We start from the raw sequence: 20,105 nt of genomic DNA, 5'->3' as shown, positions 1-20,105 counted from the left end.
ATAGATAGATAGATAGATAGATAGATAGATAGATAGATAGATAGATAAGATTTGTTACTTTTTTTTTCCTTTTAGTTAACAAACTAGTGGATTTCTGTAAGGCTTCTTTATGTACCCTATTCCCACTTAAACCTTTAACTCTGAGCAAGTGCTTCCTTTTTTCATGTCACCTACTATCCCTTCTAATTGAATTATTTTCTTGAGTTGGAGGATCATAGGTTTCCACGTAGCTTTTCACACACCCTTCATTCGCAAGGCTTCTGTAACTTCTTACTGGGATCAGCACAGGAGCTCGGGCTGAGTCCTAATAGTATGATTCCTCTCTACTCTTTGGGGCCCTGTTGCCTGTGACGTTCTTTATTAACCCAATTTCTCCCTGCTTGGCTGTGTCTCGTTCTCTTACTGTCCGTCCCTTCTCCCTTTTTTTTTTTAAAGGTACTCCCCTTTCTTTACGTATCTTCCTTTCTTGCTCTTCTCCCCTTACTCTGTTCTTATTTACTCTTTATGTTTCAGTCAAGCAGCAATGACTACAAATCCTTTTTGTTTATAGTATTTCCCCTCCCTCCGTTACCTTTGAGAAAACTTTGCCTAAATGGACCAATGTCATTGTTAAAACTTGAACCACTATGCTGTCCTCCACACTGGTTCTTCCTGTTTCTTACATGTTGGTGGTGTACCTGGAACTTCTATTCTCAAGCCGCTGTAGGGCTTAGGAGAACTTGAAAGAAGGCTAAGACTGAGTAATAGAATTGGGATATTGTGTTTATTTTATAATACTGTGCTGGACAAGCAAGCTCCCTTTCTCCAATTTCTTAGAACTGAACAACAAAAAAGAAGAATGACCCTGTCCTTGGTGTTTACCTGACACCTCAGCATTTTATGCCTTTGGATAAGATCAGGGGTTCTTGTATTTAAAAACCATTTAAACAAATACTGCTATGTGTGGAAGTGCTTGACAATGTTTGTTTGTTTGTTTGTCTGTCTGTTTCTGATTGCAAAATAAGACGTGGTCATTATTGTCTTTAAGGAATTAGCTATGGGTGAATGAGACAGCTCTGAGGTAAAGGTACTTGCTTGCCGTCAAGCTCCAAGGCCTGAGTTCGAGCTCAGAAGCCCATATGGTAGAAGGAGAGAACTGACTCCTACAACTTAACTCTGGCCTTCACACATAGGTCCACATACACACACAAATATCTTTTCAAAAATTAAATTAACTCAAGTTGTGCTTTAAGTTGGGGCTGGGGATATAGTTCAGTTGTTAGAGTGCTTGCCTAGAATATATTCAGTTCTAGGTTTAATCCCTGCTACCAGATTAAACCAAGCATAGTAAGGCATGACAGTAATGCTAACTAGCACTATGAAAGCGGAGGCCAGAGAATTAGACGGTCAAAGTTTTCTTTGTCTACATAGTGAGTTTGAGGCTATATTGGAACACACGAAACCTTGTTAAAATGAAGATGGGAGTTGTTGGTGGTAATGAGGAAGAAGAATGATGAGACCTTGTCATAATAATAATGATGATGATTATATAAATGTTATGATAATAATAAATAAGTTAGCTGTTAAAAATATATAATTTAGAAAGCTAAGCTCCCCAACTCCACATCCCATCCTTTCTCCCATCCTTTCTCCCAAAATAACTACCACTAACTTCAGTATCAATTTCACCAGATTTGAAAAAAAAAATAATTATCATATATATACTATTCTATAGCTTTGCTCCCAACCCCTGGCCATAAGTAGATCATGAGTATTTTGTGTACTTTTATTTTATTTCAACTATTAGAACATTTGCTAGTATTGGACATAATCCTGATTTTGAGCATGGCCCTAGTACACAGTATGACCTGACTGTGAAGTAGTGATTAGGTATGTATATGGACATGTTAGTTCTGCTAACGTACGGAGGAGCATTGACAGTAAGTAATGCTGCCAGGATCCTTTGTTTGGAACTAAGGTGAGCAGAATGAATAAATCGCAGTTACAAGTGATAAGAAGTAGCCATGTTCTCCCACCACCATTATCGGTTCAGAGCCAAGTAAGTATGGCATAGTGTCTTTCTACCTTTCTATTGTTTTATTTGATTTATAATAAATACAAGGAAATTCATATCTGTCTTGTACATTTAGGTTACTCTTAAGGAGTCTTATAAAACAACTTTTAATTGTTCCTTCTGTGTTTTTTTTTTTTTTTTTGGTTGTTTTTTGTTTTGTCTTGTTTGGCCTTTAAAAGCATGAGCTATCTTTCTGTACACATCTCTCTACCAGCACATATGTTTTAAATATTACCATTATTTAGTTTTTAAAAACAAAAAGATGAAAAAGCTCTTCTTTCGAGGTGGTGGTGTATGCATTTAATCCCAGCACTTAGGAGGCAGAGGTAGGCAGATCTCTGAGTTGAGACCAGCCTGGTCTGTGCTACCAAGTGAATTCCAGGACAGCCAGGGCTACACAGAAAAACTATGTCTCGGAAAACAAAACAACAGCAACAAGAATAAAGAAAGAGAGAGAGGGAGGGAAGGGGAGGGGAGAGGAGGGAAGGGAAGAAAGGAAGGGAAAAGGAAAGGGAAAGGAAGAAAGGAGGGAAGGAAGGAAGAAGTTCTTCCTTAAGGTTTACTTTATTTACACATGGCATGGAGGGAGGGTTTATGATTTGCCTCTGAGACCAGAAGAGGATATCAGATCCCTGAAGAGCTGTAGTTACAGGCTGTTGTGAATTACCACATGTGGATGCTAGGAACTGAACTTCTGTGCTAGAAGAGCAGCAAGTGTTCTTAACTACTGATTAATTTTTATTATTATGTGTACATGTAATGTGTATCCACATGGGAGTATGTGCACAGAGATGCAAACTCCTGCAGAGGCTGGAGGTGTGGGATTTCCTGAAACTAGAATTACAAGTATTTGTTAGGCACTTGGGAACCCAACTCCATTCCTTGGAAGAGCAATAAATATTCTTAATTGCTGAGCTATCTCTGCAATTCTGGTATTGTCTTGCTGTCTCACCAGAGGGCACATGGTGAGGTTCATTCCCATAAACAATATTAAATCAGTCATTTCATTAGACCTTGTGAAAGGCTGGAATTTTAAAAATCTGACCATCTCTTTAGTATTTATTAACTGAAACCCTTCAATGAAAGTATACTTTTATTTGGTTATTTTGAAAGGCAAATCAAACAGGAAAAGGAAGGTAAATGCTGACTGAATTCTTCCTGTTTATGTCTTCTGGTGGAGCTGATCCATAATTATACTAGTGATGATGGTTGGGTTTAGTCTATCTCTCCCCACCCTGAACCTCCACCTAGTTCCTTTTCCTTTCCTTCTGCCTTTATTATTTTCATTTTCAAATTATCCTGTCTTGTCCAATGGTAATTCATGTTCTTTGTTAGATTCAATACAACCTCATTAATGTTTAATAGAATTCATGTGTTTACTATATGTTATTGACTGTTTCCACAGACCTCAAATTAACCATTTCTCCAAAGAACACTGATTACATCACTGGGGTAGGAATCCAATTCATGCCCATTGCTACTAGAATGTCATAACTTCTAGTCCTTCACAAGGGACAGATCTAGAAAATAGATCTGTTTGTAAAGGGGGAAAAAAATCAGGCAGGGGTGCTAGCTCCGTGGGTAGAGTGCTTGCTGTGCAGACATGAGGGCCTGCATTCAGACCCCCAGCATGGTGGGGCTTGGTAGCACACAATTGTAATCCTAGGTCTGGAAAGTGGGGACAGGATCTCTGGAACTTGCCAGCCAATTTCAGTCCAGCCAATTTCTGGACCCCAAGTTCAGTAAGAGACCCTGTCACAAAAAGGTTAAGAAGCAATTGTGGAAGAACCTCAACCTCCTCCTCTTGCCTCCACACACCTACAGACATGCAAACACACATACACCACACACACACACACATACACAGAGCAAGAGATAATAAATTTATCAGATTAACATTACTGTTACTTCTCTGAATGTATTCTGTGCCCTTTTTTACATTAACCACCTTGAGTGCCAACACAAGTGGCGCTTGTTCTGTTTTAGAAGACCTCTACAAAATAATCTGCACATGACATTACCATTATTACTACTGACAAATGAAATTAAGGATTAAGATTTTTAAAATAAAATCAATTTACTCAAACTTACAAATAAAAGCATTCTATAGCTAGAATAAGGAAGCCACTCAAACACTTGTGGTGGCTGGTGAGATGGCTTAGTAGATAAAGGTGCTTGCCACCTTGATCCTGGTGATCTGAGTTCACTCCTAAGAATTCACATGATGGGAAGAGAGAACCAACTCCTGAAAGTTGTCTTCTGACCTACACCTGTGCACTATGGCGTATTCATTCGTACCAGTGCACACATAAATAATAAATAAAAATTTTAAAGTTAAGAAATAATAGCCAGTGCGGTGGTGCATGCCTGTAATCCCAGCAAGCAGGTGAATCGCTGAGTTCAAGACCAACCTGATCTACAAAGCAAGTACAGGACAGCAAAGGCTACAGAGAGAAACCCTGACTTGAAAAAACAAAATAGAGAGAAAGAGAGAAAGAGAGCCCGGCACAGTGGCACACACCTGTAATCCCAGCACTCAGGGAGGCAGAGGCAGGCAGATCTCCTGTGATTTCAAGGCCAGACTGGTCTATAAAGCAAGTCTAAGATAGCCAAGGCTACAAAGAGAAACCCTATTTCATTAAAATTAAAGAAAGAATAAGTTTAAGGTATTTTGTAATCTTTGTTGTTTTTTATTAGGAGGGGTTAAATTTTATCACAGTTAGAATTTTATTTATTTATCTTAGAGCATTGTGTCCAGTGCACTATGGATGCACTGTGGTCATCCTTAGGAAGGGTAGGGTCACACCCCACCCTTCCTACTCTTCCTACTCTTGCCCACAGTGGTGGGACGAATAAGAATGCCCCCCCCCCCATAGGCTCATATAGTTGGAGGAAGTGGACCTGTTTGAAAGAATTAGGAGGATTGGAAAGTGTGGCCTTGTTAGAGGAAGTATGTCACTGGGGGGTAAACTTTGAGGTTTCAAAACCTTAAACCAGGCCATGTCTCTGCTGTCTTTCCGTCTCTCTGTCTCTATCTCTCTCTCTGCCTAAGGATCAGAATGTAGCTTTCAGGTACTGCCACCATACTCCCACCACACCCTCACAATGATGATAAGAGACTAGCCCTCTAAAACTATAAGCAAGCCCCTGACTAGATGCTTTGGTCATACTGTCTCTTCACAGCAATGAAACACTAAGACACCCACTTTCTTCCCAGCTGGCCCCACTCCTATCCTCATGTCCCTCATTCCTTCCCTTCTTCCTTTTTTGGGGGAGGGTGGTGGTGGTGAGCAGGCCCCGTGCAGACAAATCACAGCTGCTGTGTGTTCAGCCACCTTGTGTCTAGAAGACAGTGACCCACCATATGCCTGTCTACCATTCAGTTTCTGTAGTCCTTCCATCTCTATTCAGTAATGTTCCCTAGATGGCCTGTCTGGAAGCAAACACAAAGCATTCATTCTTCTTAGCAATTAACCAGTTATAAATATGGCTTTGCCATTGCCTACCGCCAAAAGAGACTTTTCTGACCAAAGCTAGGAGTTCTACTAATCCTTAAGTATAAACATAGGTATTTAGAAGACAGTTTTACTATATATCCACTTGCAAAACATCAGTAGCAGATTTTCCTGTCTGGGGCCTGTGACCTCCCTAGCCATAGGCTTTTGACATGCATGTATTCTTTCCATGGAGTGGGCCTCAAATCCAATCAGGAAGCAACTGATTACCCTCAGGATATTTTATGCTACTATTATGCCATGGTCATATCTTGCCAGGCAGTACAGTATTATAGTGTGGAGGGTGTACAACTGGGCATGATTATTAGTCACCCTTCAACAGCCTGCATAGCATCTTCCTACACGGTGACACTAGTCAGCAGATATTAAAGTTATTTTTATATTATTGTGGTTTTTTTCTGAGTTTCTCTCTTATCCCGGCTAGCATTAAAATAATTGAGACTGTTATATTATTTGTTCATCAAGATCAAGCTTTGCAGCACAATACTGAGCAGTTATTATTCTGTTTTTAACCCTCTAAGCTAGTCTGGCTTCTTTTCAGCATACATCCCAGAAATACTTGCACTTTGTGGCTTTCTTTGCTGAGCTGAATCTCTTCTGATGTCTCTTGGACCTCTGTCTGTGGCTCAGTCCCTTACTTCCTTCTCTAACTCCTCCTCCCCTGGATGGCAGGAAGTCCAGCCCTATTCTCTCCCCTGCTCAGCGATTGGCTGTAAACTACTTTAATGGCATATCAGGGACAATTGAGGAACACTGTTTATACAACATTGAGAAAGGATATTCTTACCACAAAGATTGCAACCAGATATAGGTGGTACATATGTCAGCATTTGATTTACACAATAACCTAATACCTACAAGCAGAAGCATCATTCAATTCCAGTTTGGTTTGTCTGCATTTAGAGCACATGCCTTTGGCAGCAGAGACTTACTAAATAGTTCTACTGGGTATCCAGAAATGGGGCAACAGCTTGTATCACTTTGGGGGCCTCTGAAGTTACCTGGCCTGTAACTAATAGGGAGTTGCCCTACTCAGTATTCTTTTTACATTTTTCTATGGATGTCTGAGCAACATGCTAGCCTGCTAACGTCTCCTGAAATGATGTTTACCATATCATCATAATTAACATACTTGGGGATTTATTCAATTCTGTTTACTTTATATTCAAAGACAGTTTTTAAAAGTTAATTTTCTGAGCCAGGTGTGGTGGCACACACTTATAGTCCCTCCACTTTGGTGGCAGAGGCAAATGGATCCTTCAAGGCTAACCTAGTATATATATTAAGTTTCAGGCCAGACAGCATTACAGAGTGAGACATTCTTTTAAACTAATTTTATTGAATATAGAGATTTTTTTTTTAACCTTACTCCAAAGTCAAAAATATAACAAGACACATTTAGGGAATTTTTGCTTCTTCCCTTTTACATAGCTTACTGAGAACTTATCGTTTATTCATTAGTACTTTATCGCTCTGCTGGATCTTTTTGCAAGTATGATGAAACGTTCGTTACTCATTACTTATCTGAATGTTAGTGCCCTTTTAGGGTCTTTTACAGATTTTGAACATTTGACAATAGCACTATAATCATTTGGGCCTCTGCCTTGGAAACAAGATTCTATAATGGTGATGTTTTTCTCTAATTACTTCATGCAATTTGTTTCATTTTTCAAATAGGTCATGCCTGCATTAAAAGATAAAATGTTTGCCACTTGATGTGTACTTGGGCTATGACAAGATAAAATACCCGTTTTATGAGACGATGTAAATATTCAAGAGGCAAGCCACAAGCTTGAGGAATTAAATTCATTTATCGTTGTCTTATAATTATATGAATGTTAAAATTTGAGCTGTGAGGATCAAGAAGAATAAGGAATAATGATTGATTTGAAGAATCAACATAAAACTGATTCCATAATTGTCTTTGGGTATTTGATCAACGTGAAATATGGAAATGACTGTCTCACTGTTTGGCATTTTAAGTACTGATATTCTAAAATAGAATTCCTCCCAAGTTTGGAATATTTACTTAGATACCTAAGCTAGAAAAATGGAAAACTTGGTGTGTTTGTTTTCTGTTCCCACACAACAAATAATCCTGGAATTTATCCGTTTAAAGCAACAGCCCTTAAAGCAACAGCAACAGTTCTGTAGGGTTTAAACGGTCCTCATTGAGGTCGAGAAGACGCCACCTGAGGTCCTCACTGAAGCTAAGCCGCCTGGCCCAGGCTCTCCCAGAAGGGAGCTCTTTTATAAGGAGCTTCTGCATTCTCACACACACCTGGCTCTCCCCAGTGAGTGGTCCCAAAGGGAGCAAGGGAAGGTGTGGTGCACTCTTAGCCAGTCTTGGAGAGCACCCATGATGACTTTCATATTATTCAAATCTGCCAGTGTGTGAGCATCAGACTGACTACTACATGTAGGCCAGGTATGTCTGGGGCTTTCCATAAAAGTGAAAATGCAAAAATAGGAAGAATAGACATACATATTCATGTCGCAAACCAACTGTGAGGTTCCACAGTGATATTATTGTATATTTTCAGTAATATTTTTTCATTTGTTGTGAGAAGAGGTGCATTTAATGTATGTGAGAATGTGTTTCTTGTGGCAGATGGTTTATCTGAAAGCTAAAATTAAACATTTAGAAAGAAGTTAAATGAATTATGATGTAAGCAACGGGTTTTTTTCTCGAAGTGATTTTTCTCCACTGAATAATTTCTGTGTTCAGAAGGTCACATAAAATCCATAGGCATGATTACAGTACTTTTCCCTCTGGTGTCATGTCACCATTTAAAAGTAGCCATTCACTGTTAGGGTAAATAAGTAAGCCATTGTAAGGGAACTTCTGAACTGTGAGAGCACTTTAGTAGCCAGTTATTTGGACTTCGATAATTTAGATTACTGGTTTCAAAGTGTTAGCACACAATAGCTGAATAATGAGGATCATTAAACCTCCTGTGCAGAACATATCCAAATTGTGTTTGCCTCTAACCTCAGAGGCTCTGGGGGGCTGGGAGGCAAGGCCTGGCTCTTTATTGACTTGTCAAGCTGTGAGTTTGCATTACAGCTCATGACCCATTCTGTTTGTTTCACCATTTTTGTGGTGGGGAAACAGGTAAAGAAATCCCTCTGAAAGTCCCTCCTTCTGCACATTTGTATGAATAACACCAGTGTTTATAGTGGTTAGGGCACTGTGACTAAATCCTCCAGCAGATGTAACGTTAGCAGCAGAGCCACTGTGGGGCACAGCTGTGGGCGGTGTTGCTTTCTCTGTGAGACGCTGGCCACTCAACGGGAAGCTCTGAAGGGGAACTTACTGTGCAGCTCAACAGGAAGGAAAGGGCAGCCAGAATCTAGAATCAGCCCTACGGTGATTAAATTGAGTGTGATATGTTAGCTAATCTGGGCTGAAAATGTGTATTATGTTATTCTGCTACATGATTTTTCATACTGCTAAAACTAGATGATAATATTTTTTCTTAAAAAAAAGAATTGCTTTTAAAACTGTATATTCAACTACCTTAAGTCACTTAGAACCTAAACTCAAAATAACTCAAACTCCAGGAAATTTTCCTTTGAACGAGGTCACTGTAGTAATGATAAACTACTCTGTATGCTACATACTACTATATACTATGTATACTATACTGTAGTAATAATATTCTGCTCTGACCCTTGAAAGTAGAAATAGAAAAGTTCGGCTTATAAAGCAAAGTGTCCACTGTAATCACTTGTTCTGGCACACTCACAAGTTGCCTTACACAAAACCCCGCCTCTTGAAAATCCTGCTTCTCATATTAGCACACTGAAGACCAACATATGAACACATGTACTTTCTGGAACAAACCACATGCAATTGCTATACTATCTAAAGGGCGCATGCATTGTTTTACTTATACAAGCAAATAGCATAGTTATCAAAGACTCTCTTCCTCACTGTCTTGGTCTTTAGGATGTTGATCTTTGTCAGGATGACAGTCATCTGTACTGTGCAACCCTTTGAATTAACTTGGGGCTTTATGCCTAATATTTATAACTAAACTGTGACCAACATTTTACTAGAAGGTGTTGACAAAGCAGCCATCATCTTGTTAAAAAGTTCCTAGAAACACTTCAAATGTATATATTTTACTTTCCTTCTTTTAAATTTTTATTACAAGCTTTATATGTTAATTATGGATAAGCCAAGGAAAAGTGCCCCATAATCCCAGCATATAGAGTCAGTTTCTGAATAGTTTATATATATATTCTTTTGAACTTTTTTGTAACTACACACACATAATATCCATGCTTGCATTTTTTTCTTAGAAAACTTGGATTTTATTATATACTACCCACAGCTATGATTTTTTTTTCTTTTTGATAAAAATAAATGTGTGACCACTTGAAATAATGTGGTATTTTGAGACAGGTCTTATTCTGTAGCCCTGACTGTCCTGAATTCACTGTGTAGACGAGGGTCAGCCTGCCTCTGTCTCCAAAGTGCTGGGATTGAAGCTTGTGGCCCACATGTGGCTAAATAACATACTGCACACTGAAACAACAGGTTATTCCTCATGCCACCGGCCCTGCACAAAGATTTTAACCATAGAGAAGCACTGTGCCAGCTACCTCTTCCACCAGCCTATAGCACAGTGTGCCTCCGGGCTTCACAGTAGAGTCATTTTGTAATTGTGTTCCCATTTTTCCACCATTGCGTACATTATCCCACCTGTGGTACTATGCTGACTCAGTTCTGCGTGCTGTGTCCTTTGCTCATGGTGAGCTACGTTTATTTTTAAAGGGCGCTGTTGGTTACATTAGTTACTTTTCTGCTGCTGTGACAAAATACCCAGCAAAGGCTATTCCCAGAAGGGAGGAAGGGTTTGCTTTGCTTCACAGTTAAGAGCACAGTCTGTCATGGTAGGGAAGCCATGGCAGCAGAAGCTGAGGCAGCACTCACCTTGCGTCCACAGTGAGGAAGGAGAGGAGGAACATTGCTCAGCCTGCTCTCTCTAGGACTTCTGCCATGAATGATGCCATGCCCACCTGAAGGTGTGCTTCTGACCTTATTCAGACCTTCCTGGAAGCACAAATATAAATGCCCCCAGCAATGTGTTTCCATAGTGATTGTAATTCCAGTCAAATTGAGAATGAAAATTAAGCATAGTGTCTTAAGCATGGCAACAGGTGACAAATTCATTATTATCACCGTAGAATTTTTTTTGGTGTTAGGACTTGCACTCAGAACCTCAAGCTATGCTCAGCAAGTATACCATTGAATTATGACCTAAGCCCTACATTTAAAAACTTTTTAATTTAATTTGTATATGTATGAGAATTTTGTCTTCCTTATGTCTGTGTATCACATGTATGCCTAGTAACCATAGAGGCCAGAGATGGAATTGGATCCCCTGGTGGGATCCCCTGTGGGTGCTGGGAATTGAACCCTGGTCCTCTGAAAGAACAGCCAGTGCTCTTAACTGCTGAGCCATTACTAAATATTTGTTTAATTTATCCACTTAACTTATAATATGGTAAATATTGACAAATGTATACCTTTTAAGGTTATTAATAATTAATTTAAGAATATAACGGCCAAAACATTTTCTTTTAGTACAAGCCTGCAGTAACAAATCCTTAGGTTTTATTTAACTAAAGTGTCTTTATTTCACATTATTTCTGTCAGATTTCAAAAATGAAATTTTTTTTAGCACGTTTCTCTTCTGTTTTACTGTGGCCTTGTGAGTCAGCTGCCGTGAAGGTGGTTGTTCTTTTTACTTCTAGCTGCTGCTCAGTTTTTCTGTTTTGTGTGGCTCTGCTTTGATTAAGGTTTTCTTTTTATTGACCTAGAGTATATTATTTCTTAAATACATATATTGGTATTTTCCATAAAGCTCTTTGATATTCTTCCCTAGCCAGTCCAGTACCTTAGGGTCACTGCCGAGAACCAGACTTGAGCGTTGCAGCTTCACGCAGTGGCCTTTCACGCCAGGGCTGTCTGCCACATGCTGTCTGGCTTGACAGTTGTCTGAAATTGCAGAGGAGGAATCCACGTTCCCTTCACTTTCACATGGCTCTAAATCCAGCACCGCAAGGAGGACACTGCCCAGTGTCCTCCAGCATGAGATGGACCTGCCCCCACCGTCACCCAGCCACACCCACAGCAGTGTTTGCAGTTGCTTTCTAGGGGCATTTTAAAGGGGGTGAGGGGAGTGGGAACTCAGGCTTTCTTTTACAAGAAGCTTAGGTGGGTAGGGTCTTGTTCTAAGGGGACACTTTCCTTTGTTCCAGTGCAGATGGGCTTTTTCTTAATGGCCCTAATGTCCTCAGCAACTATAGCTTCTCTTCTAGCACAGCCTTGGCCAGTGTCCTGTTCCCTTCAAACTGTTCAGTTTGCATTTCTCTCTACCCAACTTGTGCTTTTTTTTTTTTTTTCTGTAGACCTGCAAAGTGTTATCAATAACAACCACACTGCAGACTCAATATTATGTTTCCTTGAAATTTCCTCTAACAGCCTTTAATCTCAGCACTAGAGAGGCAGAGGCTTCAGGCAAGTTCTCAAGATATGGACAGAAAGTAACCACATTCTTTACCATAATATCACATGAATAGCTTCTAGTCTAGCTGCCAATGTTGTCCCCTTCTCAGACCTCCTGATCTGAGCCTTCTCACATTTCATCAGCCCCAGAAGTCGTGTTGACACTTCAGAAGTCAACAGAGAGGAGTATGTGATCAGCTGCAGAAAGACATAGTCCATCTATTATACTTCTGTGAAAACCACTTGTGTATTGATTGTTAGAGTATCTATCTGATCACTGAGGGGCAGTTTGAGAAAATAAAAATTAGCCTAAGTTTCAAGAATAATTGGTGATGGGCCTTGAATTCTGAGCTCTTTAACTGTCTCTAGATGCTTTAGAGCATATTTTGCAAGGCTGGGGATATAACTCAGCTCTTAGAGTGGTTCATGAGACACTGCAAAGAAATATTATTATTATTATTATTATTATTATTATTATTATTATTATTATTATTAGTGTGGCTCGGCAGGTAAGGGTGTGTGCTTCACAAGCCTGACAGCCTGAATTTGATCCTTGGAGCTCATACGGTAGAAGGAAGCCATCTCCCAGCAGGTTTTCCTCTGACTGCTAGACACTCTTAAGTAAATGTTTTTTTTTTAAGTAAAGTAAACCTAATTTGCTTCCAAAGGATTTCTGTAGGAATTGTTTTGTAGAAATTATGATGTATTTTTACTGTCGCTTTTCTCTCCTTGACAGTGTCATCAGCAAGGTGGTGCCAGCTCCGGAGGCTAAGCCTGCCCCTTCTTTGAACAGACCTAAAACGCCACCTCCAGCTCCAGTTCCTGTTCCTGTGCGTGTGAGCCCTACTCCCCTGCCTCCACCACTTCTTGCCCAGGCTGCAGTGTGCCCAGCTCTGATGCCATCCCCGGCCCCTGCCCTCTGTGGAGCAGGGAGTGCCAAAGCCCCGGTGCGGAGCGTGGTGACGGAGACGGTCAGCACTTACGTGGTGCGTGTGTTTCCACAGCATTTAAGGAAGGGCCAGTTCTGCAGTGTTGACTCTCATAGTCAGTGCTTGATTTGGGCGCAAGCATTCCCATTTTCAAGCAGTTCACTCAAAGCTGTTACATTACACACTTCGCACTCAGCCACATAAAGATGTCAAATTGCTGTTATGTCGACTTGAAACATGATTGTAAACCTAAATATAAGAGCATCAGTATATAGCTGTAATATTTAAATTCCACAGTGAATTCTAACTAAAGTGACAAGATTATTCACTTTAGTATAAATTATGTAATAGATGTAGATCTTATGGGCCTGCTGATATTTCTGAGTTATAGCTCTAATTATTTTCTTTTATTTGCTGAGATCCAGAATATATTAGAACTTACATCTTAAATAGAGATGAACCTTTAGACCATAGGAATTTCTGAGCATCCAAGTATATATTTTTTTCTTAGACCTGTCATACATGGGCTAGAGACATAGCTCACTGGTAGAGAGCTTGCCTGGCACGTACGCGGCCCTGAGTTCAACCGATAGGGCTGAAAATAAGTAAATAAACACAGCTCATCATATTGAATGGCTCCACACTATCCTGGGAGTGCCCTTAGATGTTTTTCCCATACTTAGTATTATCAGATCTTATTCCAACCCCAAATTTAGTGTGCTAATGAAGTATATATAAAGGTATGTTCCTAAGACACAGTGGAGAGACACACAAGCACACAAAATGTTTGTTAACGGAGACACTGACACTTTTTACTGACAAGCTCTGTAGACTTGAGTTAAGCTGGCCTTTGTGAAGAGATGAATGACTGGGAAGCTGCAGGGTAGGACTGGTGCCATTTGTTATGAGCTGTCTGTATAGTGTGCTACAGGGGAGCTAAGAAAGAAATCATTAAATATGTGAGACACTATAAAGAGGCAAAGAAGTATTTAGAGAGTACACAGACAGGAAAAATAAGTTAAAATTAATACATTGGCAATTCGGTACAGAAAATGTGATACAAAAACCTGTGAGGAATAGTTTGGTCCATTAAAGGATCAATCAAGGAATCTAATTGAGGCATCACTCTCAGGCGAGTGGATCAGGGGAGAGTTTATGCTTAATCTCCTCACACTGCATTTGTTTATCTGTAATTAAGGGATTTGTACTAGACTCCATAATCTCTGTAGTCTTGTCCGACTGTAAAGATTGTGGCTCTCCAGTAGATTTTGGACTGACCTCACAGAGGTGACAACAACTGGGACAGCACTCAAAAAGTCTTCTAGTCTAGACAGACACTGTATGGACTGAGGACACAGAAGTCCATTCTGTCACTGTCTACTAGTGTGATGTTGGCACTGAGCTCCTGTAGCCCCTCTTTTTTTCGGATTTCTAAACTATCCAAAGATTATTTATAATGATTAAATGAAGTCATATGTTTAAAAGAACTCAGTACCCTTGAAAGTGTTAGATATTACTATGGTACTGTGGCAGCTTTTTTTTTTGTTTTGTTTTTTTTGTTTTTTTTGTTTTTTTTTTTTTTTTTTTTTTTTTTTAAATATAGCTCAGAGTCACAGCCTGCTAATGTCAAGAGAGGTCAGCCAGTGGCAGGACCGGCCATGCATGGTAGCTTCACCCATTGGACACCGGTGCCTGGTGACTGCTGGTTCTTTCCTCATGGTGCAGTTTCCCCCAAGTTAGATATGGCAGTTAGAGACAGCATTCTCACATTCCTCTAGAAAGGTTTCAGGTCAATGTAGTTTGCTTTATAGAGATTTTTTTAAATAGTAGCCCTTAGAGCAAGTCCATGCATACAGCAGAACATGTCCACTCTTGATAACCCCTCACAAGGAAACACTAGTCTTTTGCATATCTAGTCAGTATAGTAATTAAAGGCATAGGAAGAGGCTCCCTTGTAAAATATACAGTGAAATCATATGTTGTCTCACTGTGACAACATTTAAAAGCGAGTTTGACTCAGTGCTCCTTTACAGTATCCATCCGTACAGAATTGGTTTCCATAATGTGACATTGGAGGAAGCCATACAGTCAGGAAGGCTTCCTATTGAGGACAAAGTCAGAACTCCAGAATAAGCAGTATCTGGAGCATGATAATAATTAAGTATGTAGCTCGTTGGCCCCATGAACCTCTTATTTCATTTGCCCTTTAGTTGATTGTACTTTTCTAAAATGTCATAAAGGGAATGGAAAGTTACTTAGTAACAGCTCTTTTATATCCTTGATCTTATCACCTAGTTCAGGAGAAGGGTTTGGCTAATAAGTAATGAGGGAATACATGCACATTTAACTGTATGTGCTAATCCCATGCTATGAACATTTCTGGAAAAAATATGTAGGACTGAGTGCTTTCAAAAAAAAATATCAGTTGTTTCTGGCCAGAAGACTCATAATCATTAAGCGTTTATGAGATTATAGGAATTTCTTAGATGAAGCCGACTGCAGGACCTGTTGTATGGTTCCCAAAGATGATTCTACAACACTTTGTTTTTAATGATTTACAGAATATGCATTAGAAATATGTCATTATATCCAGGCATGGCAGCACACACCAGAAATCCCAGCACTCAAAAAATTGAGGCAGAGAGTTCAAGACCAGCCTGTACTCTATAGTGAATGCCAAGCCAGCCTGAGCTTACAGACCTATCTCAAAAAAAAAAAAAAAAAAAAAAAAAGGAAGGGAGGGAGGGCATATGTGAGGTAGAGAGGGAATAGTACACAGAAATATGAGATGGGGAGGGAAGAGAAAAATGTGTGAGTGAAGACAGAGAATGGCAGAGAGGGAGAAATATGAGGGGGAAGAAAGTGTATTGGGAGCGAGGGAGGAAGGGAGGGAGAGGGATGGAAGAAGCTATTGCTGACTAGCTGTTTTCTTCTTTATATGATTCCAGAGCAGGGGTTACTGATGGTGGCTTATATACAGTGCTCATCTACTATATCCCTAGCTCGTTAGTTCATTGTGTGTACAGTATAAAGCAGCATTCTTATCTCGTCTCTTCGGATTCTTTTTCCCATACTGTTTTTGCTCTCCACTGTGACATCAGATCCGTGATGAGTGGGGCAATCAGATCTGGATCTGCCCAGGGTGTAACAAGCCTGATGATGGAAGTCCAATGATTGGCTGTGACGACTGTGACGATTGGTACCACTGGTGAGTGCCCCCACAGTGCCCTGAGGTGCTCAAACAGCACAACACAGGTCCTGTCTAGACAGGTGTTCTAGCCAGCTCTCATTTTTAGACCAATTCAGCCACTCTCCTGAGGACAGTCAAATGAAGCAAAGTAAGATACTACAAAATTAACTGTGCTGTTGTTACAGAGCCTAGAAGTGAATTTGCTTCACTGGCATACTTGCCTACAAAAACAAGCAAACATAGGGGTTTCTCTCTCCTTCTGTCCATTGGTTAGGAGCAGCAGCACATGACTTAGTGTGCTTAAGAGCAGACTCAGAGGGCTGGAGAGGTAGCTCAGAGATAAGAGCACCAGCTGCTCTTCCAGAGGTCCCGAGTTCAATTCCCAGCAACCACATGCTGGCTCACAGCCATCGGGAATGAAATCTGGCGCCCTCTTCTGGTGTGCAGGTGCACATGCAGACAGAATACTGTATAAATAATAAATAAATCTTAAAAAAAAAAAAAAAGCAGACTCAGAGACAGCTTTGTTTTTTTCTGAAGTCTCCTTAGCTGTTCTCATCCCAAGATGCTCAGCCAAAATATGCTCAGTCATATTTCATTCTCAAAATGCCTCTTTGGTTATGATGTTTGCTTTCTATACAGTGAGCATAGAGCCAGGTGTGGTGGCATGCTGGCAGTCTCAGCACTCCTGATGCTGAGACGAGAGAACCACAAATCTGAGACCAGCCTTGGCTACATAGTGAGTTTGAGGTCAGCCTGAGCTACCTGAGACTCTATCCCACCCCCAGCCTTTCCCCCCAAGTTAAAACATAAAAGCAACACCATTGCATGACAATATTCCTCACTGAAAGTACAAATGAACTAACTAATCTCCTCATAGGGCCTAATCAGAAGGCATCATATAATAACACAGTGGCCCAACATTACATGATATATATATATATAATAACATGTAACTCAACATAAGTGCTACATAAGTTAGAGTGTTTGGGCTGACTTCTGGTACACATGCCATTTTTTTTTTTCATTTATTTTCATTGTGGGAGTGGAGTGTCTTATATTGGTGTGCACACCATTTTACCACATGCATAGGAGGGACAGAGAACAACTGAAAGGAACCAGTTCTCCACTTCCAAGCCCACCACATGGCTCAGAAGACTGTGTTGTCAGGTGTCATGGCCGTGTCTACCTGTTTATCACCGTACCTAAAATAAAAATCATTTTAAAGCATCAAAAAAGGAGCTGTCAGTTTAACTCACTTGGCAGAGTGCAGGAGGCCTTGGGTTCTATTCCCAGAGCCACAGAAACTGAGGGCACACAGCTCAGGAGGCAGAGGCAGAACTTCAAGGTCACCCTGGGCTACCACCGGCCTTGACTGTACCAGCAAGTAATGACCCCTTTAAAAACATGACAAAAGGGCTGAAGAGACGCGGCAGCGGTTAAGAACGCTGTCTGCTTCTCCTGGAGAAGCTCCAGCACCCATTGGTGGCTCACAGTGTCTGCAGCTCCATTTACAGGGGATCACACACCCTGTCCTTCCTTAGCCAGCACCAGGTGTACAAGTGCTACACAGACAGAACACCCATGCGTGTAACACAGAATAAAAACTTTCAAGTCTCTTTTTTAGGAAGCGTGGACCAGCTTGCAGACCCTGCCTCAGAAAAAGAAGACTATCAACATAAGAAACCTGTTAATGTGGATTTCTCTTGTTGTCTAGGCCCTGTGTGGGAATCATGGCCGCTCCTCCAGAAGAGATGCAGTGGTTCTGCCCCAAGTGTGCCAACAAAATAAAGAAGGATAAAAAGCACAAGAAGAGGAAGCACCGTGCGCACTGACGTCAGCGTGGGCAGGACTGCTGCCCTGAACCGTCAGGGCAGAGCCGGTTCTGCCGTCCTGTCTCCCCCAGGCCCTGTGGACAGTGCATGCCGGAGGATCACGAACGAGAGCTTGCCATCGCTCTGGATGCTCCTTTCTGAAACACATGGGCCTGAGCCCCTCAGCGCATGACTGAAGAAAAGCTCCAGTGCAGGCCTGGCCTGAGAGCTGGCACCTCCAGCTGCCTATTACCAGTGACAAGTATTAATAAAGACACCACACTTCTTCCCTCTTGATTTCCTTTCTTCTCTCCAGAACCTTTCACGGCGGTGTTAGATAACAAGGTGATGTACAAATGCCTTGACTCTGATTGAAGGATGCATCATTAGCTATACAGTTTGCAAGCCCTCTCCCTCCACAGTGAGATAATCATTCGGAAAGAACGCCCCAGTCAGAGGACTGGTAAATATTTTTGTGATGAGAGTATATGAACCTGCCCACCTCACCCCACTTTTATTACTAACGTGTAAAATGTTCAGGCTTTTGTGAGATACCTTATATTTTTTAAGAAAAAGGTTTCTATCATGTCCTGTTCACCTTCGTGCAAATTATTTTCATCCAGCCTACTTTATGACTTGGTCGCACCCTAATTCTACACTTCTGTAAAGTGCTGGAGGCTCCTCACGGCGTGTACATTTCATCAACTTGTATAAAACTCTTGATACTAAGAAAAATCCCCCCTTAACTGTAAATAATAAATATTTATGAAGTAGTTATTTTTTAAATTTTTTTATCGTGTTCAATTCTGGCTTTCTCTGGAATCCACTGTGATTTCAGCCATGTCTATAATTGTTCCTGTACATATAGGCAAAGAAGATAGGGAGAAAGACCCCAAGCCATTTCCCTCCCAAATGCAGCACCCGTACCATGGTGGGCAAAGGACCCTAACAGCTAGAAGGAAACAAGGCAATTTAAATCTAGAGTTGATGGTTTGAAATTGTTTTGTTTGTTATATATTTTCTGTAAATTGCTCTCACTTTTACTAAAAGGACATGTAGTTTCCACAAAAGTAAAAAAAAAAAAAAAAAAAAAGACTGTAGCATTTTGTGTTTATATTGTTTTATTTCTACAGATTTGTTCATGGATATTGTGCTTTAAGGTTGAAATGAAGTATATTATGAATTTTTTTAAGAAAACTCATCAAATTTCAGGGTATCACAAAACTTTATTATATTACTATACTGCCCACTATTTATTATATGTTATAGATATCTGAAACGTAAACCAAATATTTTATTTTTAATGTAAAAAATACATCAAATTTAACTTTATTAGCATATTTTAGTGACTTTGGAATAACTATGGACTTTTACTTGATTTTGAAATAATCCCAATTTGGGCATGTGTGAAGGCTATCTTGAATGTTAGAATGTGGGGTTTGAACCTAATACAAATATATGAATAGAAATGTGATTTTTTTTTTTTTTACTGCCGATTCAATTGATATTAACATAATTACTCCTATTTTAAAACATATAATGTGGTTTCAGAAATGCAATTCTCTGCCTTGATGTTAAATTGCAGAACAGTAGGAATGGAATCTGTGAAGAGTGTGGAAATCACTACCCTCCTTGTTCTAGAAGCCAGAAGTTTTTCTTCCCCTGCCCCCAAAAAGTACCTATGTTGAGCTATGTCTCTCTCTCTCATTCATTAGAGATCATTCTAAATACTTTATACAATATTTTCACATGCACAGATATACCCATTAGTGCTTTTTGGAGAGGGGTGAAGGGTGGGAGAAGTGCAAAATAAAGATTATTGGCTGTTTCGTAGTTTGCTTTTCCATTTTCTTTATTTAGGAATTAGTGCCCTGAGGTATGGTCAGTGGCTCTGGCGTTGCCATGTCTAAGTGAGCAGGTTGCACTCCTGAAGTAAGAAAGGAGGCGCCTGTATAGAACTTTTCCCCCCGATCCTCCTGTCTGAGAGTCTCCAGCCCACACGGCATTTAAGGAATTTCAATCAATTTGTTGTCCTTTGCTATTTCATGGTTGCTTTCCTAAATCCAGTTCATGATTTTATAAAT

At 40.2% G+C, this 20,105-nt stretch overlaps 1 protein-coding gene across 1 annotated transcript in view; it reads left to right on the top strand.

The window, feature by feature from the left end:
• Window positions 1-19,854, top strand: part of Taf3 (TATA-box binding protein associated factor 3) — a 47,821-nt gene extending 27,967 nt beyond the window's left edge. Inside the window, exons 4-6 of the mRNA XM_055593749.1 lie at window positions 12,825-13,074; window positions 16,119-16,225; window positions 17,925-19,854. Coding sequence (XP_055449724.1) covers window positions 12,825-13,074; window positions 16,119-16,225; window positions 17,925-18,042 — 475 coding nt within the window. The 3' untranslated portion in view covers window positions 18,043-19,854. The remainder of the gene's footprint in view (window positions 1-12,824; window positions 13,075-16,118; window positions 16,226-17,924) is intronic.
• The last annotated feature ends 251 nt before the right edge of the window (window positions 19,855-20,105 follow it).

Source organism: Psammomys obesus, unplaced genomic scaffold (assembly GCF_907164565.1).
Source record: "Psammomys obesus unplaced genomic scaffold, mPsaObe1.curated_primary_1811, whole genome shotgun sequence".
NCBI lineage: Eukaryota > Metazoa > Chordata > Mammalia > Rodentia > Muridae > Psammomys > Psammomys obesus.
This window is presented reverse-complemented; position numbering and strand designations above follow the sequence as displayed.